This window comes from Sciurus carolinensis, chromosome 11, assembly GCF_902686445.1.
Source record: "Sciurus carolinensis chromosome 11, mSciCar1.2, whole genome shotgun sequence".
In the NCBI taxonomy this organism is placed as follows: Eukaryota; Metazoa; Chordata; class Mammalia; order Rodentia; family Sciuridae; genus Sciurus; species Sciurus carolinensis.
The window spans coordinates 10071972-10090897 of NC_062223.1; the positions used below are offsets into that span (position 1 = coordinate 10071972).

Genomic DNA, 18926 nt, shown 5'->3' on the forward strand with positions numbered 1-18926 from the left:
CCACCGGTTGTGAGGGCGACTCAGCTATTCTGGATCCAGTCCTAGGCAAATTTATGAACAGCAGCCTCAGGTTTTCGTCCACTTGGAAAGGGACACGAAGAAGCGGATTATTTCCTAGGTGAGGGGTAGTCTTATCCTGTTGAAAGAGCTTGAGGTGCTGCCAGTTCCGTCTGTCCTCCAATCTTCCCCACCCCCATCCCACTAGCCCTGCAGAGCAGAGCTTCTTGTTCCTATTTCTTTTTGTTGTTGTTGTTCCTATTTCTTATATGAAAAGAACGAAGCTCAGAGAGAATGAATCACACAGTCCCGCGACTTTGTAGCCCAAACCATACTTGGTTTGCTGCACTGCCAAGCGCGGTTCTATAACCCATTTTGCTGATGTGGATTCCGATGCAGAGGACAGGGATGGCCTGTCTCTAACAAGATCTTCGATCCTGGGCAAAGGAGCACCCAGTCTGGAACTTTTCTTCCTAGATCCTGAAGTCTGGCGTAATGGGGTGCTGGGGCTACCCTTGCCCTTTTGCCTCTCCTGGCCCGCCTCCCCAGGAACTCCCCAGCCCAGCCACCCGGAGCCTCCGGGAGGGGAGCGGTGCAACCCGCCCGCGTCATCTGATGCTGTTTCCTGCAGGAGGGAGAAGAGCGGAAAAAAGTGAAACTCCACCCTCCACCTCTGCCTCCCGCCCCCGGGGCCAAAGTACAAAGGGAGGAGGAAGAAGGGAACGGGGTCGGAGCCGACGGGACCAAAGCCACCAAGGCTGGGAAGAGGCAGCTTCAGCTCAACTGGGGACTCACTCTTCCTCCAACCGCTACGTTTAAAGACCCAGCCAAAGTCCAGGCTCTACCCCTGGCAGGCCCCACCTTACACTTGGAGGGCGCTGGAGCCAACCTCCCAGGAGTACTCCCGGACCGAGGGACTCTTGGGCCCCCCCAAGCCAGCCATGGTGAGGCAACGGAGGCCCCTGGGCCCCACCCCTCCAGCCTGACTACACTGCTCTGGGTGCCCTCTTCCAGAAACCCGAGATGCGGGGAGCCGGGAGACAACACTCCTGGCTCCCCAGAGAGGCGTGGGTCTGGGGCTGAGGGCCAGGGCCCGGATGCCCAGGTTCCGGCACTAGGGCCTCGGCAGTCAGCGGGGGTGGGGACCACGGGGAGGTCCCCCACACATTCCAGTGCCAGCTCCTGGCCATGGAGCCCTTGAAGAACCTCTTCCTCAAGAGCCCTCTGGGATCATGGAATGGCAGTGGCAGTGGGGGCAGCGGGGGTGGTGGCGGAGGCCGGCCAGAGGGGTCCCCGAAGCCAGCAGCGTATGCAAACCCTGTGTGGACAGCCCTGTTTGACTACGAGCCCAACGGGCAGGATGAGCTTGCCCTGCGGAAGGGCGACCGTGTGGAAGTGCTGTCCCGGGATGCAGCCATCTCCGGAGATGAGGGCTGGTGGGCGGGCCAGGTGGGTGGCCAGGTGGGCATATTTCCATCCAACTATGTGTCTCGGGGTGGCGGCCCGCCCCCCTGTGAGGTGGCCAGCTTCCAGGAGCTGCGGCTGGAGGAGGTGATTGGAATTGGTGGCTTCGGCAAGGTCTATCGTGGCAGCTGGCGAGGGGAGCTGGTGGCTGTGAAGGCAGCTCGCCAAGACCCCGATGAGGACATCAGTGTGACTGCTGAGAGCGTTCGCCAGGAGGCCCGACTTTTCGCCATGCTGGCGCATCCCAACATCATTGCCCTCAAGGCTGTGTGCTTGGAGGAGCCAAACCTATGCCTGGTGATGGAGTATGCAGCTGGCGGGCCCCTCAGCCGTGCCCTGGCTGGTCGGCGGGTGCCACCCCATGTGCTGGTCAACTGGGCTGTGCAGATTGCCCGTGGGATGCACTACCTGCACTGTGAGGCCCTGGTACCTGTCATCCACCGTGACCTCAAGTCCAACAACAGTGAGTTTTGAGTGGCATGGACAGGGGGTGGGAGGGGTGGCATGACTCCAGCACACACCTCCTCTCACCCCTCAGCTTGAATCTAGCCAAGGATCTGCTGAAGGCCAGACTCCTAGGGGAGTCTTTGCTGACCAAGGTTACCCATGGCCTCATCCTGGCCCCACAGCAGGAATCCCAGACACCCAGCAGAGTCCCCCTACCTCATCCCCAGAAGGAGCCCTTGACTCCAGTCTGCAGCTACAGTTTGGGCAAGTTAGAAAATTGAGTTCTCTCTGGGGCTGGCAGTGTAGCCCAGTGGTAGGGCACTTGCTTAGCGTGCATGAGGCCCTGGGTTCAATCCCCAGCATCATCACCCCTCCAAAAAATGAAAGAAAAGAAAATGACATTGAGATCTCTCAAGTGGACCTTCAGCATCCCACCTGTGGCCACCATCTCAAGGACGTCCCCTGGAGATGCTCCTCATCTCCTCCCCTGAAGTTCACATTCAGGGTTTTGCTGCTCTACTCTCCTCTTCCTTCCTTTCCCTTCCCCTCCCCGTCTTAGTGGTGGGCAGCTCCTCCAGGACAGAGATCTCAGAGGGGAGAGCTCCTGTGGAGGTCAAGGCTGGGCCCAGGGCTGGAATCCTGGCCCCACCCCTCCCTGACTGCATGACCTCTAGCTGGTTATTTCAACTCAGAGACTCAATTTCAGCCTCTCTTAAAAGGGAGTCATCAGGAGGCTGAAGTGGCTTAATAGCCTGGGCAAGCGCCGGTGCATGCTGCCTGCTGCCTGTTAGGCAGTGGGTCCTCAAATGTGGACATTTGAAGGCAGAATCACAAGGAAGACCCATCCTGGAATCAGCATGTGGGGTTGGAGTGCCTGGCTAAGGGAGGCTCCCTCTCCTGCCCCTTCAGGCCCTGTGCACACTGCCCATCATGGGCCCAAGACAAGTGAGTGGCAGGTTCAGAGGGCTTCCCAAAACAGGTGAGCTTCATGCCAGGCCAGAGCACTTGGTTGGGTGTCCAGGCAGGGCCTGACCAGAGCAGAGGCAAGGAGGCAGAACACAGCACAGGGGGGACACCAGGGCACAGGCTGAAGAGCTGTAGCAGTAGGAAATTCAGGGGTGAGGGTGTGGCGGAGGCTTCCCTGGAGAAGCACAGAGATTCTTGGAGATCGCCATAGATATTTTGAGCTTCTGTTCCTCAGACAGGGAGCAAGGCGGGGATAGCACCAAGACGCACTGATACCTAAATCCTTGCCAAGGTTGGAGAGACCAGAGGAGGCCTGCCACCCCCACACACTCATCCATAGTAGGGAGAGTCCGCCCCACCCAGCCTCAGGAGCTGTCTAGGGACCCCCGCTCCCTGCTCTAGCCTGAAGGGGATTCCCCGAAGGCCCAGGAGGTGGGGGGCTCCTGTCTTCTGTTTTTCCTCCGTTTTCTTTCCAGAAAAAAATGGAACAATAGCCTAGGCCCCTGCTCCCCACCCTCCCCACCGCTTCCTGTGTTTCCTGCTGCCCCTGGGCTGGCTTCCTGCCCCTGCTCCAGCCCCTGCTCCCTCCCTGGCCCAGCTGCCTGCAGGGGAGGAAAGAGCTGGGGGTGGGGGTGTTGCCAGAGAGGAAGGAGCCAGGGATTGCTCCCCCAACTGCCCCCCTCAGTTCCCCTGCTTCCCTCTAAGAGTCTGGGTGGCAGTGGTGAAGGCCAAGCAAGGCACCCTCAGCCTCTGAGCCTGGCATCCAACCTCACAGACCCCAGTCCTAGGCCCGAGTTGCTGTCTGCGGGATTGGGGTGGGGGGAGTCCCTGGGATGGGGGGGGCACAGGCAGGAAACAATGGCGTGATTTTCCTGGACAATGGGGGCCTTGTGAGGAAGCCTGGCTGGGAGAGAAGGGGGAATTCTCCAGGCCCACGAGTCACAGGACTGACCAGCCAGCCCGGCCTGAGTCTGACCTCCCCCAATTCTCCCCAAAGGACCCCCCTCCCAGTTGTAGACCTGCCCAGGCCTCCCAGAAAGGAGAAGTAGGGACCATGGGAGGGAAGCGGAAGAGGTGTGAGCTGCACAGGCCACTCCCAAGCCCCACAGAGGCCAGCTTGGTGGGGGTGCTGGTGGTAAGGTCCCTTTGAGAGGCTAGGGAGCCCTAAGGGGGTGTGCAAGGCTTGTCCCAGCCTTGAGCTCTCTAGACTCGTCTGAGTACCCCCTCGTCTCTCATGCCCAGGGTCACAACAGCAACAGGATGGGACAAGTTCAAGGCCCAGGCAGGCATCAAGACTGCTTGGAGGAGAAGCAGGGGGGGCAAAGATGAGGTTAAGGCTTAGCAGGTGCCAGAGGTGGGGGTGGGGAGGTAGTAGAAAGAAGTCTTGAGGCTTTGGGAGGTTGCTGCTCTTCTCCAGGCCTCAGATTTCTCTGGAGAAAAAAGTGAGGGACTGGCCACCCTGTCTGAGACCCTGGTGCTCCAGAAGAGGTGTGTGTGCCTACTGCCCCTCCTGCCTGTTGCGGTTGTTCCTTGGATGAACTTGCATAGGACTAGTAACTGGTGCAGTGCTGAGCCTCCATGGCCAGACCAGAAGCTGCTGTGAAGCTGGAAGTGAGAAGTGATCAAGGGTGCAGTGGAGTGAGTGGACTTGACATGATAGAAGCGTAGGGCAGCTGGCGTTTAAAACACTTTTCCCAGATATTAGACCCCAAGTGGAGACTTGAAAAAGCATGAACTGGTTTCCGTCTATGCTGATCCTCTGAGGCGGGTCATCTTCAGCTGCACTAACTCTGCAGGGTTCAGTCCCAGTCCAGCTTAGAGGAATGGGTGGATTTGGAGACCGTCCTCTTAAGCAGGAGAAATTGCAGAGAAGTTTTCTGGGCACAGTAAAGGCTACTGAGGGCGCATGAATGCCAGGTGGAGCAGCTAATGGGCAACTGAATTGAGTCCTGTCTGGCCTAGAGTTCTAAGTGTGGAAGATGCTAGTGGGGAGGGGGAACTGGCACCTGGGCAAGCTGAGACAGCCTAGGGGGTGACAGACGCTGAGGAGAGGCTGGGCTCAGGAACACCAGAACCGAAGCAGACAGGCATGTGCGAAGGGTCGGGCAGCAGTGCCAGATCCCCAACAAGGTCCACAGGCTTGGCCGGCAGCAGGATCTGGAGCTGTGGCTTTAGGCCCTCAGAGATGGAATGCCTTGACTGCCACCTCGCTGAGAAGTTCTCCCTGACTCACCTGGCCGTGTAGGTGCCCTTCCCCTGGCCCCACTCCCAGTACCCATGCCGTCCGCATTACAGTGCTGACTGACACCGGGGCAGGAGAGCTGAGGGGTATGCCCTGACACACGTGCAACAAACCGAAGTCACTTCTCCACCATGCAGTTGGCTATAACCAGAAAAGTAGACGGTCCCTTTCAGACACTGGATGATCCTGTGACTTTTTCTCTTCCTCTAAAACTGCTCTCACTTGAGCTGCTTTTGTCCTGGCAAGAGATCTGCAAGTTGCTGCTTTTTCTTCCTGTACCAAGTATGGTGGCCCCATTTGAATCAAAGCCAGGCGCCCCTGCCAAGTCTGACCATCCACTCCTACTTGCCGCGAGCTCCTCCATTGTGGCCAAGAATCACCACCCCTCCCTTTCTCCTCACATCCTGCAGCCTTGGTAGTTATCTTCTGGAGTGGCTGCATTAGCCACAGGGTGATGTGGGCACCGGGGGCCAGTGGTAACTGCTGGGCTTCTTGCTCACCAAGGGCTTCCCACCTGCTCCTCCTCCCCCAGGAGTGTGTCTGATTCACACTCCTGCCTCAGCAAAATGATAAGACAGTCATGGATTCTCTTGAAATCAAAGCCACAAATGCTAAGAATCTGCTTAGAACATTGCTGAGTTTTATTTCATGTAGTATTAGGGGAAGTTTAGAACATGAGCTGAGCTACACAGAGCAGGGTGGAATCTCTATTTTATTGCTGTATGACCTTGGCCAAGTCATTTCCCTGCTGTTTCATCAACTGTAAAATGGAAATAATACCTACCTCAGTGATTTTTTTTTTTTTTTTTTTTTTTTGGAGTGCTAGAGCTAGGTGTGAAATATATGGCTTCAGTAGACCTTGGAAAAATATGTCCCAGAATTTATTTTTTACTGATTCCACCCCATCAACAGCTGTGAGCTCTCAGGGCATGTCTGCACCCAGTACCTGGCCAGGCCATCTGTCAGATGACAGGTTGCTCCCAGCTTTTCCCCTGTTCCCACTACCTGATCTTGGAACACCCACAATCCTGCCCCACTTTTTCCCCAGTTCTGCTGCTGCAGCCCATTGAGGGTGATGACATGGAGCACAAGACCCTGAAGATCACCGACTTTGGTCTGGCTCGAGAGTGGCATAAAACCACGCAAATGAGTGCTGCAGGCACCTATGCCTGGATGGCTCCCGAGGTTATCAAGGCCTCCACCTTCTCTAAGGGCAGCGATGTATGGAGGTGTGGCCTGGGGGACTGGACAGGGTCTGCTATGGGGCTACAAAAGGGCAGAAGTGGTTGCCTAAGCCTATGGGTGGGCAGACAAACTGAGATCAGGGGAAGGGACCCAGACCATTTAATTCCTCATTGCTTTGGGGTGAAGTAGTAATAAGTGGGCAGAGGAGAGCACGCAGACAAAGCTGTCTCGTCCACAGCTTTGGGGTGCTGCTGTGGGAACTGCTGACCGGGGAAGTGCCTTACCGTGGTATCGACTGCCTTGCCGTGGCCTATGGTGTGGCTGTTAACAAACTCACGCTGCCCATCCCATCCACCTGCCCGGAACCCTTTGCACAGCTCATGGCCGGTAAGAGGACAGGGCAGGCAGATAGCGGGCAGAGCTCCCTGGCCCAGGACACATCCACCCACAGACCCCCTTCTTATTCTGTCCCCCCTCCCTGCCGTGCCCCTAGACTGCTGGGCACAGGACCCTCACCGCAGGCCCGACTTCGCCTCCATCCTGCAGCAGTTGGAGGCGCTAGAGGCGCAGGTCCTGCGGGAAATGCCGCGGGACTCCTTCCATTCGATGCAAGAAGGCTGGAAACGAGAGATTCAGGGCCTCTTCGATGAGCTGCGGGCCAAAGAAAAGGTGAGAGGAGTCGCGGGTATGCAGAGTCCGAAAGTTCCGAATCTCCATGGGGCAGAGTCGGGGGTCAATGCCGGGATGACCCCATAGCCTTCTCTCCTGGGCGCAGGAACTACTGAGCCGCGAGGAGGAGCTGACACGAGCGGCCCGCGAGCAGCGATCACAAGCCGAACAGCTGCGGCGACGCGAGCACCTATTGGCTCAGTGGGAGCTAGAGGTGTTTGAGCGCGAGCTGACGCTGCTGCTGCAGCAAGTGGACCGCGAACGGCCGCACGTCCGCCGTCGCCGCGGCACCTTCAAGCGCAGCAAGCTCCGGGCGCGTGACGGCGGCGAGCGCATCAGCATGCCCCTGGGTAAGCGGCGGCCTCAGGACTCCGCCCAGCTACTGGCTGTAGGCACCAGGGGGCAGGGCCGCGGAACCCATTGGCTGCGTGGGTGGAGGGGTGGGGTCAGACCTGCGTCCTGGCCGCACTGGGATTGGTGTACGGTGTTGGTGGGTGGGCCCTTGAGCTGAAGGCTGGAAGGAGTGGGACCCTGAGTGTTTCGTATCTGTGGGCGGGTTCTGGCGGGAATATTTGCATTTCGGCCTGGGAGTGGCTGCGACCGGGAAGGGGCGGAGCTCATGACAATTCTGGGAAGACCAGGGGGCGTGGCGGGCCGGCCCTGGGGAACCTTGCTCTGCGCGGGGCTTGTCGGGCTCATGGAGTCCTGCCCTCCTGCTTTCCTTATTCAAAGTCTGGGACTCAGAGAAGCGGTGAGGCTGCCCCTGTGCCACTGCTTGTGTGGCCTGGGAGCAGACGGAGGTCATGTGCGGTTTGGAGTCCTAGCTCTCCACCACAAACCTGCTCCTACTTTTTCCTCCCCCAAACCCCAGATTTCAAGCACCGCATCACCGTGCAGGCCTCACCAGGCCTTGACAGGAGAAAAAACGTCTTTGAGGTTGGGACTGGGGATTCACCAACCTTCCCCCGGTTCCGAGCAATCCAGTGTAAGAAACTTGGCCTCCTGTACCTTCTCCTAGCTCCTAATCCTTCTGTCACACCTTATCCCTGGAGTCAGTCTTCTCTGCTCCTCACCCTCCTGCTCCAGGGTTCCTCCCCCCTCCATCTAGACTGTTGCTTCTTTGTTCACCAAAAACTTATTTTCTTAGTTCAATAATCTTATGACACTATATACTATTCACTGTCTTAAATGCTTTACTAACTTTAATTCTTCACAAAAGTTTGTTTAAATAAATATCATTACTATCTTAAATTTCATATGCGAAAAAAGTAACTTACCACATAGCTAATAAGGCAGTTAGTACTAACTTCTGAGCAGCAAATGTAAGCTGAGGGATTAATGAGATGCCCCACCTCACTGCCGGCCCCAGACCCACCCGTCCCAACAAGACTCCTTCCTGGGAGTGGTCTGGGGCCTGGCCTGCTCCCCATCCTCTAGAGTTGCCCCTGAAGCCTGCCTCATGATGGGGGAGGACAAGGATCAGCTCAGACTCCATCGGGTTCCCCCACAGTGGAACCTGCAGAACCTGGCCAGGCATGGGGCCGCCAGTCCCCCCGACGTCTGGAGGACTCAAGCAATGGAGAGCGGCGAGCTTGCTGGGCCTGGGGTCCCAGTTCTCCCAAACCTGGAGAGGCCCAGAATGGGAGGTAAGTGACTGAGGGCCTCCTACCCAGCATGGTCTGCCTCCCCACAGTCCTGAGACTCACAGAACACCCCTCCCCTCCCTTTCCCCAACCAGGAGAAGGTCCCGCATGGACGAAGCCACGTGGTACCTGGATTCAAATGACTCTTCCCCCTTAGGATCTCCTTCCACACCCCCAACACTCAATGGTGAGTGGCCTTTTCTCCCCCGCCATGATTTTTCTGGGCTCCTGTGGCATGGGGGAGGCCATGAGATGTGACCAGACAGCAGGAACTCTGCCCTGATAGGTAGCATTCTAGCAACTGGGAAATTGAGTCTGAGACGACACAGAGCAGTCCTAGGTCTGACTATAGGCCCACAGCCACGCTGGATACAGCCCAGGCCTCGGGCCAAAAGACTAGCCCCCCTACTCAAGCCTGGCCTGCCAGAGGCTCTTTCCTAGCCTTGTGGCAGTGCTGCACCCTCAGCTGACTCTCGGGAGGGAAGGCATAGGGAATGGCTCCCGCTCCCTCATTTGCCAATGAGGGAAGCAAGGGCCAGAGAAGGGAAGGAAACTGCCATAGGGGGTGGGGCCAAACAAATGACCCCTGCAGTGTGCTTCTCAGAATCCCCTCGAGGGAACGGGTGGGTGAAGAAGACAATAAACGCATTGCCAGGGATCCACGGCCCATTATCACTGCATCTGGGGAAGTTGGGGCTTTTCTGTTCTCCACCATGACGACAGTATCCACTGCATGTCAGGCATTCTGTTCAATCCTGTGAGTGAGGGGCCGGTGTTGTCCATATTTTAGAGATAAGGAAACTGAGGCTCCAAGAAGGGAAATAAGCTGGGTGCTGTGGCGCACGCCTATAATCCCAGCATCTCAGGAGGCTGAGGCAGGAGGATCACAAGTTCAAAGCCAGCCTCAGCAATTTAGCAAGGCTCTAAGCAACCTAGCAAGACCCTGTCTCTAAATAAAGCATAAAATGGTCTGGGGATGTGGCTCAGGGGTTAGCACCCCTGGATTCAATCCCTGGTACCAAAAGAGAAAAAAAGGAATGGAAATAACCTACCTGAACCCCCAGCTGAAGAACTGAACCAAGAGAGCTTTGGCTCCCATCTCATCCAGCTTCCTCAGAAGCTTCCACTTGAAGACTCATTTTACACATGAACTTCTTAGGAGCCAAAGGGTTGGCAAGAGCAGGGCTCAGCTCAACACTGAGTTTAGCAGGAGCTAGAAAGTGTGCCATGCCTTGCCTATGGGTCCTCATACCAACCCAGGGATCATCTTCAGAACCCCGAGTTCCACCTGTGGCTTACAGACAGAATACACACCTAGCTTAGTGGCCCTCAGACCAGAGCCCTATAGAGCAAACAGTTTAGATTCGTCCCTCCTAACCCACCCCGCCCAGCCCATCACCTCCACCATTACCTGATTTGATAGTAATAACAACAGATAATATTTATTGGTTCCATTTTACAGAGGAGGAAACTGAGGCACAAAAGGATTAAGCTGTTAGGGCACCCAACGGAGCAAAGGCTTGCACCCAGGTCTGTCTGACCCTGGGCAGGACCCTGGGCCCCCATCCACCATTTTTTGCTCCAGCAGCTGACTTGCTCCAAGCTGGAGCAATGGAGAACTTGAGGTCTTGTCAATCTAGGTGTGTAGGTTGAAGCGGCCCCTGACCATGTTCTCCAGAGCCTTCTTGCCTTGTCCTCCTTGAGCTCCCAAGGACAGGAACAACAAGGATCTGAAGCCCACTCCCCTCAAGCTTGCCATTTTACCTAAAAGCACAACACCTGCCCCAGCCTAGTCTCTAACTGAGCACTTGGTTCCATCTGGGCCCACAAGAGTACATGACCTTGACCTCTCAGTTACCCACAGAGTCAGAAACCTGGCTGAGAATCAAAAAGTGAGGACTCACAGAAGTCCTAGATTCTGTGAGAGTGTCCCAGGCATAAGTCACTATTGGGGGACCTCATCCCCTAACCTCCCTACCCTGTCTCCAGCTGGATGTCCCTGATCCCTAGGGACCCGGTTGCAGTGAGTTGCACTTTGGCAGAATACATTCAGCCCACACTGAGAGGAAAACTGCCTTGGGGAGCTAGGTACCCTGGAGCCACTAACCACGACATGGCCATGTCCTCTCCATGAGGCCCCATAGAAGCAAGCGTAGTCATTCTGCCTTCTCCCGTGCAGCAGCATTGCCAGCTCTGACTGCTAGGAAGTTTAGAGGCAAGTTAAAATCCTAGCTGAATGACCAGGCACAAGTTGCTTACCTCTGGACCCTGGGTTTCTCCCCACCCTGCTCCCGATACTGGGATTGAACCCAGGGACATTCTAACACTGAGCTACATTCCCAACCCTTTTTATTTTATTTTGAGATCAAGTCTCATTAAGTTGCCCAGGCTGGTCTTAAACTTGAGATTCTCCTGCCTCAGCCCCCAGAGGAGCTGGGATTACAAGCGTACACCACTGCAGCTGGCTTTGTGCTTGTTTAAATGTGTCTCTCCCCTCTTCTGTTTAAGCTCACTACAGATGGCCAATCTTCTCACCTGTGAAATATGGCTAATAATGACTACCTCTTACGGTTGTTGCTAGGCATATAAGCACAGGTTTTTCCCTCAACTACATATTGATGCATTATGAGCCAGTGGTCAAGATGCTGAGATCAACACTGCCATGACCTTGGGGACATTCTAGTCTGGTGGAGGAGGAAGTCTCATAAACAAGCACTGTAGGGATTAGTAAGTTTTGGGAATAGAGCTCTAGAAGGCATACCATGAACAATAGCTACACAGTTCAGGGGGATTCTGGGAAGACTTCACAGAGGCAGCCACATCTCAGCCAGGTCTTTGTTGGGGTGGGAAACATGGGCCAGCCAGAAGGAATAACAAGGGTACAGGTGTGGAGGAAAGGCCTTCCCAGGAAGAGTGGAGAGCTAAGGAGTCTCAGGCCAGAGGCAGTGGACGACAGGGTGTGAGCCAGGGGAGGAGGGAATGGAGCTGGAACAGGAGCCTGTTCAGGAAGGGCCTGGAAACCATGAGGAGTTTTTAGGAGGAAACCTGTGTTTGACAGGTTTGCATTTTCAAGGGACTCCCTGGGCCCTTGAGTGGCAGTGATCAAGGGTGACTGCGAGGGAGAGGAGGCAGAGAGACTAGGTAAGGGCTGTGGCTGACAGTGGGACCTCCACCCCAAGTCCTGTTCCAGCAGGACATTTCCAGCCTCGCATTTCTTCCTCCGAACACCCAACCTGAGCAGCACTCCAGGGGGCCTGATTTGTCCCTGACCCAAGGGGGAAGGAAAGGACAAAAGGGACAAGGCCAGAGAGGACTTTGATAGCTCAGCTATGGTGACTGGAGTTTCTTCTGATGGCAGTGGAGAACTAAGGAGGGGTCTAACCAAACCAGGACTTTTAGGAGGCTGTCTAAAAGTCCCCCTTACTGACCAGCACCCCCCAGGTGTTCTGGAGTGGAGTCAGGGCAATCCTAGTCCAAAGGCAGTACACTCATTCTTAAATCTCGGGTAGCGTCTAGCAGGCAAGTGGTGGGTCACAAAGGCTCTGCTGCTCCTGCACAAATTATGCTAGCTCTGTCCCTGTCCCTCACTGGCCTTATGCAAGCCCTTAACACCTCTGGGCCTGCAACCTCTGGGGCATAAGGATCAGACAACATAATATCTCTAAATCATCCAGCTCAGACCTGGCAGAAACACATCCTCTGTAAGCTGCTGTGACCTCAGGCAAGGTACTAACCTCTTTGAGCTTCCGTTTCCTCATTTCTGGAATAGCGACAGTGATGTGTGCCCCCAGGAACTATTGTGTACATTGGAATTTACCTGGAGTCAGAGTGGGAGGGCAGAAGGGCCAGGGCTGCCCAGCCAGGAAGGGAGTTGGCACAGAGCAGAGTACTGGTCCCAGGCAATGGGGCCAGTTCTACACCTGGGCCTGCACCTGACTGGTCACTGGCCTCAGCCCGCTACTTCTTGAACTCCTATCCTTCTCCCAGGGGCCTGGCTGCCTCCTGGCTTTGCTGCTGCAGGTTCCGCCTGCACTGCCCGTCCCAGGCTCCACCAGCTGGTGGAAGGCTGGAGGGTATGTGATGGGGAGGCACCCCTGGGAAAGGAGGAGCTGACCAAGGAAAATGCTGGGAAGCAGAACTCAGTCCTTCTTCCAGGGTCCTCACTGGATGTCGTGCTAGCCATGGCCTCACCGGTGCCACCCTTGCTTGCAGGTAACCCCACACGACCCAGCCCAGAGCCCGAGGAGCCACGGAGGCCAGGGCCAGCAGAGCGCGGCAGCAGCTCCGGGACGCCCAAGCTGATCCAGCGGGCTCTGTTGCGCGGCACCGCCTTGCTGGCCTCGCTGGGCCTTGGCCGAGACCTGCAGCCGCCTGGGGGCTTGGGCCGTGATCGCGGGGAACCCCCAACAGCGACCCCTGCGCCCGTGCCCTCGCCGTGCCCCACAGAGCCTCCCTCCTCCCCGATCATCTGCCTCTCTCCCAAGATGCAGGATCCCCACGGCCTGCCCACCCCTGCGCCCCTGCTGCTGGACCTGGGTGTCCCCACCGGCCAGCCGTCAGCCAAGAGCGCCAGGCGGGAGGAGACACGTGGTGAGTGGCCCTAGGGCAGATGCGGAGATGGCGGCCACCCGAGAGGGGAGGAACTGCTTGGGGACTTTTCAGGGAGCCAAGGCCAGGACCACAGATGTCTGCTGGAGCCCGAGCTGGTCCCTCAGGGCACTGGGGGTGCATGTAAAGAATGAGTTCTTGGTGCAGCTGCAGCGGTCAGGGCAGGAGGGCTAGGCCAGCAGGTTGTGAAATAACAGAGGTGTGGTGACGTGACTGACTCCTTGTAGGTTGATTGATGGTGCCAGGTACTGTCCGTGGTGGCTCTTTAGAGATGGGCTCTTTAGAGAGAGTGTCATAAGTCCTTTATGGTGCCCATTTTTTAGAGGGTATCATCCAAATTTAAGGCACAGAGATTCAGGGACTCGGCTCCCACAACTTGCAAGTGACAGGGTGGGAATCTAAGGCAAGACCTGTCTGCTCCAGACCCCTTCCTCTTAACCGCTTGGTAATAAACAGGTGCCCCTGGCGGATTCAGGGCCATGGAAGTCATGAAGCAAATAGCTCACTGTGCCACGTGGGAAAAGTGGTGACACCTCTGGGCCTCAGTTTCTCAAGCTGCACAGTGAGCTGGTTGTCACCTAGGAGGGGCGGCTGCCTAACCCTGTGCCCTTCGTGCACCCTCATAGGAGGCACTGTCTCACCTCCACCAGGAATATCGCGCTCTGCTCCTGGCACCCCGGGCACCCCCCGCTCACCACCCCTGGGCCTCATCAGCCGACCTCGGCCCTCACCCCTTCGCAGCCGCATCGACCCGTGGAGCTTCGTGTCAGCTGGACCACGGCCTTCACCCCTACCCTCGCCACAGCCTGCACCCAGACGGGCACCCTGGACCTTATTCCCAGATTCAGATCCTTTCTGGGACTCCCCACCTGCCAACCCCTTCCGGGGAGGCCCCCAGGACTGCAGGGCGCAGACCAAAGACATGGGTGCCCAAGCCCCGTGGGCACCTGAGGCAGGGCCTTGAGGGGCCAGGCCGCTCTTCCGCTCCACCTGCCTTAGAGGAGCCACAGCATACACTGGAACAGGAGCCAGGCAGGCTTATGTAACTGCCTTGGTTTCCCCCAGGGACTCTGCCCCCCGTTGGGGGTCAGGAACACTACACTGCACAGGAAGCCGTCACACTGGATGGGGGGCCTGCACCCCACAACTTGCAACCTGTAGGTCCTCTTGACCTACCTGCCCCACTGGGGCCTGACACTGTACCCAGCTGGTTGGGAGGACCAGAGCCTGTCTCAGGGAATTGCCCCCAGGGGTGGTGTAGGGAGGAGGGGAGGTGCAGGGGAGAGGGACCAGCCTCAGCTGTCACCAGCACTTTTGACCAAGTCCTGCTACTGTGGCCCCTGCCCCAAGGGCTTAGTGCCTGGACCCCCCCTGCCCTGGGGGTCATTGGGGCTGGGGCTCTCTGGGTGCCTTCCTGCTGCCCCAGCCAGGGTTGGAGCCCTGGTCTTGGGATCCAATGAAGCCAAATAAACTTGTAAGCTGTCTCCCCCAATGCAGCCTGTCACCTTTCTTGGAGACAACCTATCCAGGGACCCTAGTGTCCTCATGCCCCTAGCACAGTGGGCAGATGGCCTAGACCTTGACCAGGATGCCCTCCACCCTGCCCCTGTGCTGGGACCTGCCCCAGCCCTCCTGACACCCACACATGCTGGCCTCGCCTACCCTTTCCCCACCCTTGCCAGACTTCTTCACCCCACGTTTGTACAGTCATCCGCCACTCAAGCGACTATTCACCTGCTCCTCCTTGTTGCTGGGTGGTCCCTGCCTATCCTCTGGGGCCAGCTGTGATGTCACCAGCCCAGGATACCATCCCTGGCTGTGCTGTCCCCAGGCAGATCTCTGAACTTAGGAGCCCACAGCCCTGGAAGCAGTGCCTCCGGGTTTGCCCTGTGTTTGTCTCATCCACAGTCTGGACTCACACAGAGTAGGTCCACCCACCCTGGCCTTTGCAAGCGGCCATGAGAGTTTGTGGGAGTGTGGCCTCCAGCCTGCCCCAGCATGCCGTGGCAGCCAGGCTCTGCCTGCAGTGTACAGGGACTCTCCTGCCCCCACACCCATCCTGAACACCACCTCTCCTCTGCCCAGGCCACCATCCCTCCACAGCCAGGGTTCCTCCCACCCCTGTAGGTCTCTGGGCCACATTTGTCCCCAAAGTTCTGTATTCTTGCTGCCTCCCCATGGTGAGCCCCCTGCTCCTTCCCCACCCAGGCTGTCATTCCCTGGCCTGTTCTAATTCCCCAGCTGAAATGTCGCCTTCTTACAGGAGCTTTCCCAGGGAGATGGTCCTTCCCCCAGAGCACTCCCATGACCTGGCCGTTCACTCCAAGGATTTAAGACAATGTGAAGATGTAGAGTGTCTTGACTCATAGGTCTCCTGGGTGAGCGCCAGGAGGAAAGGGACCTGTGTCATCCTCTTCCCCACTCTCTGAATGAGGTGGGATATGTGTGACCAGTGAGCATGAACTTGAGTAAATCCAAGGTTCTCTCTAGGCCTCAGGGTCCTCCGCCTGCCCTCTCCCTCACCACAGCGCCTTCCTCCGCCCGCCCCCACCCCAGCTGCCTGCATCAGGCAACAAGTCTTGCCCCCAGAAACTGGGAGGAGTGCCTGGCTCACCAGCCTCCCGTTCACACTCACCCGGGTTCTGCCCAGCCACCCACATAGCGTCCTCCCAACCCCGCCCTGCACAGCCCCTCCCAGGTGCCTGTAGAGGAGCAGCCAGTCCCAGGTGACCAGGCTAGTGCCACGCGATGGGGGGTCTGAGGCCCTGGGCCCAGTATGGGCTCCTAGTTGTGGCCCACCTGTTGGCCCTGGGGCTCGGGGCTGTGGTGTTCCAGGCCTTGGAGGGTCCCCCAGCACTGCAGCTCCAGACCCAGCTCAAGGCTGAGCTGGCTACCTTCCAGGCAGAGTATGGGGCCTGCCTGCCACCCAGGGCACTAGAGGAGCTGCTGGGCGTGGCCCTGAGAGCACAGGCCCATGGAGTCTCCAGTCTGGGCAACAACTCAGAGGCCAGCAACTGGGATCTGCCCTCAGCCTTGCTCTTCACTGCCAGCATCCTCACCACCACGGGTAAGGCCACCAGGCAGCCCAGGAGGAACAGGCTCCTGAGGCCCTGGCTCCCTGAGGTCCCTGGGGCTGAGGCCCTTCCCCCAACCCCAAAGCCTCAGACAGAGCCCAGCCCTATCGGGCCTGACATCACAACTGGGCTCCCCATACCAACACACCCCAACTGGTGCCTCTGCTTCAGCTGCCAGGAGGGGTGTGGCCTCCCCAGGCACCCTTTGAAACCCAGGAGAGGTGCCCAGACCCATGGGCTGAGACAATACCAAAGGATGGATTCTTGGATGGAGGGAGGAAACACGGGCCAGGATCACCAGCTCAGGAGGGGTGTAGTGGAGGAATCCCTGATGAGCTGGTAGCCACAGCTGGGGGGCACAGATAGAAGGACTGAAGGAATTCCTGGCTAAGGAGAGTGGCACCTACTTAGGCCCAGAGAAATGAGGTAATGGCCCTGGGTTTTTGCTTTGTTTGTCCTGCAAAGTGTCTAAATTATTATCATTATGTGTGTGTGTGTGTGTGTGTGTGTGTGTGTGTGTGTGTGGCTGGGGATCAAACTCTGGGCCTCACACCCACCTTCTTTTGGAAACTCAAGAAATCAATTTATACTGAATCTGAATCCCTACAAGGTGACATACTGGCCCAGGGCTCCCCTCTGGGCAGAGCACCTGCCCTCTGACCCATCCCAGTTCCCACCAGTCACCCCTCCCTCTTATCTCACATCTCACGGTTGGCTTCTGCAGGCATTGGAGTTTGCAACCTCTTGACAGCTGATCCTGTCCTCCCATCATGCTCCACTCTGCCGCCTCTCCCTGCCTTGCATGTGCCTCCCTGGGCCCAGTTGACCACTCTTGTGCATGCTGCTTCATTGCAGTGCTTGTGTCCACCTTCGTGACTGCTTTTCCTGCCTACCTTTCCAACCAAAAGGGAGGGCCCAGCACCAGACCCAGCACACAGACCCAGCACACAGAAGGACATAATGCCCTTTTGGGTAACGAAAGAGTGGGTGACACTCTGCTGGTTGTGGATTGGAAGTACAGATTAAGGGCAGAGCTCAGGAAGTCAGGGTCAGGTTGGGGATCTCAGTGGTAAAATGCTTGCCTAGCATGTGTGAAGTCCTGGGTTCCGTTCCCAACACTGCAAAAAGGGGAAGGACAGCATTTCTGTGAGTTGTCCCAGCTAAAAAGGGCCTGAGGGACCTTTAATTTTGTTTGAGATAGGCTAAATTACCCTGACTGGCCTCAACTTGCGATCCTCCTTCAGTCTCCGGAGTACCAGAAGTATAGGCTTGAGCCACCATGCCTGCCTGGCTAGGACTATCTTCTTTAATTCTTTCCTTTCCCATTAAAACATGGCTCAAAACCCAGTAATGCTGCAGAACCTGAGGAGCTCATGCAATTTCGGCCACTAGAGGGCAACTTTCTATGGGAGGCAACAGAAAGAAGAGACCCCAGCAGCCTTCCCACTCAAGAGCTCACTGCTTGCTCTCTGTCTTCTCCAGGTTATGGCCACATGGCCCCACTATCGGCAGGTGGAAAGGCCTTCTGTGTGGCTTATGCATCCCTGGGGCTGCCAGCCTCCCTAGTTCTTGTGGCCACCCTGCGCCACCGCCTGCTGCCTGTGCTCAGCTGCCCCGGTACCTGGGTAGCAGTCCGCTGGCAATTGGCACCAGCACAGGCTGCACTGCTGCAGGCAGCAGGACTGGGCCTGCTGGTGGCCAGCATCTTTGTGCTGCTGCCAGCACTGGTGCTGTGGGGTTTGCAGGGTGACTGCAGCCTACTGGAGGCCATCTACTTCTGCTTCGGCTCACTCAGCACCATCGGGCTGGGGGACTTGCTGCCCAGCCAAGGCCGTGGCCTGCATCCAGCGATTTACCACCTTGGCCAGCTTGCACTTCTTGGTGAGTGTGTGGAGGGAACAAGAGTATGAACTACAACTCCCATAAACCACTGGGGGCCTGAGTCTCACAGGTGGGGGACCCGACCCTAGGGCATTTTTGGGGAGATATAGTTGAAGCCTGGTGGCACTGTTGAGAGAGGTGCCAGGTGCCAAAGTAGGTCATCACACTGGGAAGTGGGTGGGGAGCATTGTGGGCACCCCAAGAACTGCCCTAGCAACCTCTCCTCCCCAGGTTACTTGCTCTTCGGGCTCCTGGCCATGCTGCTGGCAGTGGAGACCTTCTCAGAGCTGCCACAGGTCCGGGCCATGGTGACGTTCTTTGGGTCCAGTGGCTCTATGACCCCTGAGGACCAAGGCAGCATCCTGGGCCAGGATGAGCTGTCTCTGAGCACCCTGCCTCCAGATGCCCCAGCTGCAGGACAGGCACCAGCCTGCTGACAGGTGTCAGGTGACCAAGTTCAGCTCCTTCAAGGTGGAAGATCCTGAGGAGATGCCAGGGGTGCTTGGGGAAGAATCCGGAGATGGGGGTGGGTGAGTGCAAGAACTTCATGGAAAAACGTGTTAAAAAATTAAATGGCCAACAACTCCTTCATTTTTGGCCTTCTTTCAAGATGGGACTTCACTGCAGCCATCATTCTTGAGAGGCCGACCGAGGTCATGCCTCGCTGTGTTGGAGTTCCCAACATTATCGCCCTGAACCCCTTTTCTGTTTGTCAAAGCCCAAAATGTTCAGAGAAATGGTCCACGCCAG

The 18926-nt window shown here is 57.1% G+C and overlaps 2 protein-coding genes and 1 non-coding gene across 4 annotated transcripts; all 3 read left to right on the forward strand.

The window, feature by feature from the left end:
• The first annotated feature begins 39 nt into the window (after positions 1-39).
• Positions 40-14706, forward strand: Map3k11 (mitogen-activated protein kinase kinase kinase 11). Of its 2 annotated transcripts, none has more exons than XM_047518752.1 (10): positions 40-1924; positions 6165-6345; positions 6540-6688; positions 6795-6970; positions 7077-7320; positions 7842-7955; positions 8481-8616; positions 8709-8800; positions 12826-13203; positions 13872-14706. In XM_047518752.1, the coding sequence occupies exons 1-10, from the start codon at positions 1186-1188 to the stop codon at positions 14183-14185; spliced, it is 2523 nt and encodes an 840-aa protein (XP_047374708.1). In that variant the 5' UTR covers positions 40-1185; the 3' UTR covers positions 14186-14706. The 2 variants fall into 2 exon arrangements, with proteins under 2 accessions (XP_047374708.1, XP_047374707.1); XM_047518751.1 differs by having other exon boundaries at positions 44-1924; positions 13848-14706.
• On the forward strand, positions 2205-2276 carry Trnaa-agc (transfer RNA alanine (anticodon AGC)). Its single transcript has one exon. It is a non-coding gene; the product is annotated as a tRNA-Ala (tRNA).
• A 1221-nt stretch (positions 14707-15927) lies between the features above and the next one.
• On the forward strand, positions 15928-18908 carry Kcnk7 (potassium two pore domain channel subfamily K member 7). Its single transcript, XM_047516671.1, has 3 exons — positions 15928-16288; positions 17778-18176; positions 18408-18908. The coding sequence occupies exons 1-3, from the start codon at positions 15970-15972 to the stop codon at positions 18611-18613; spliced, it is 924 nt and encodes a 307-aa protein (XP_047372627.1). The 5' UTR covers positions 15928-15969; the 3' UTR covers positions 18614-18908.
• Positions 18909-18926: the final 18 nt, after the last annotated feature.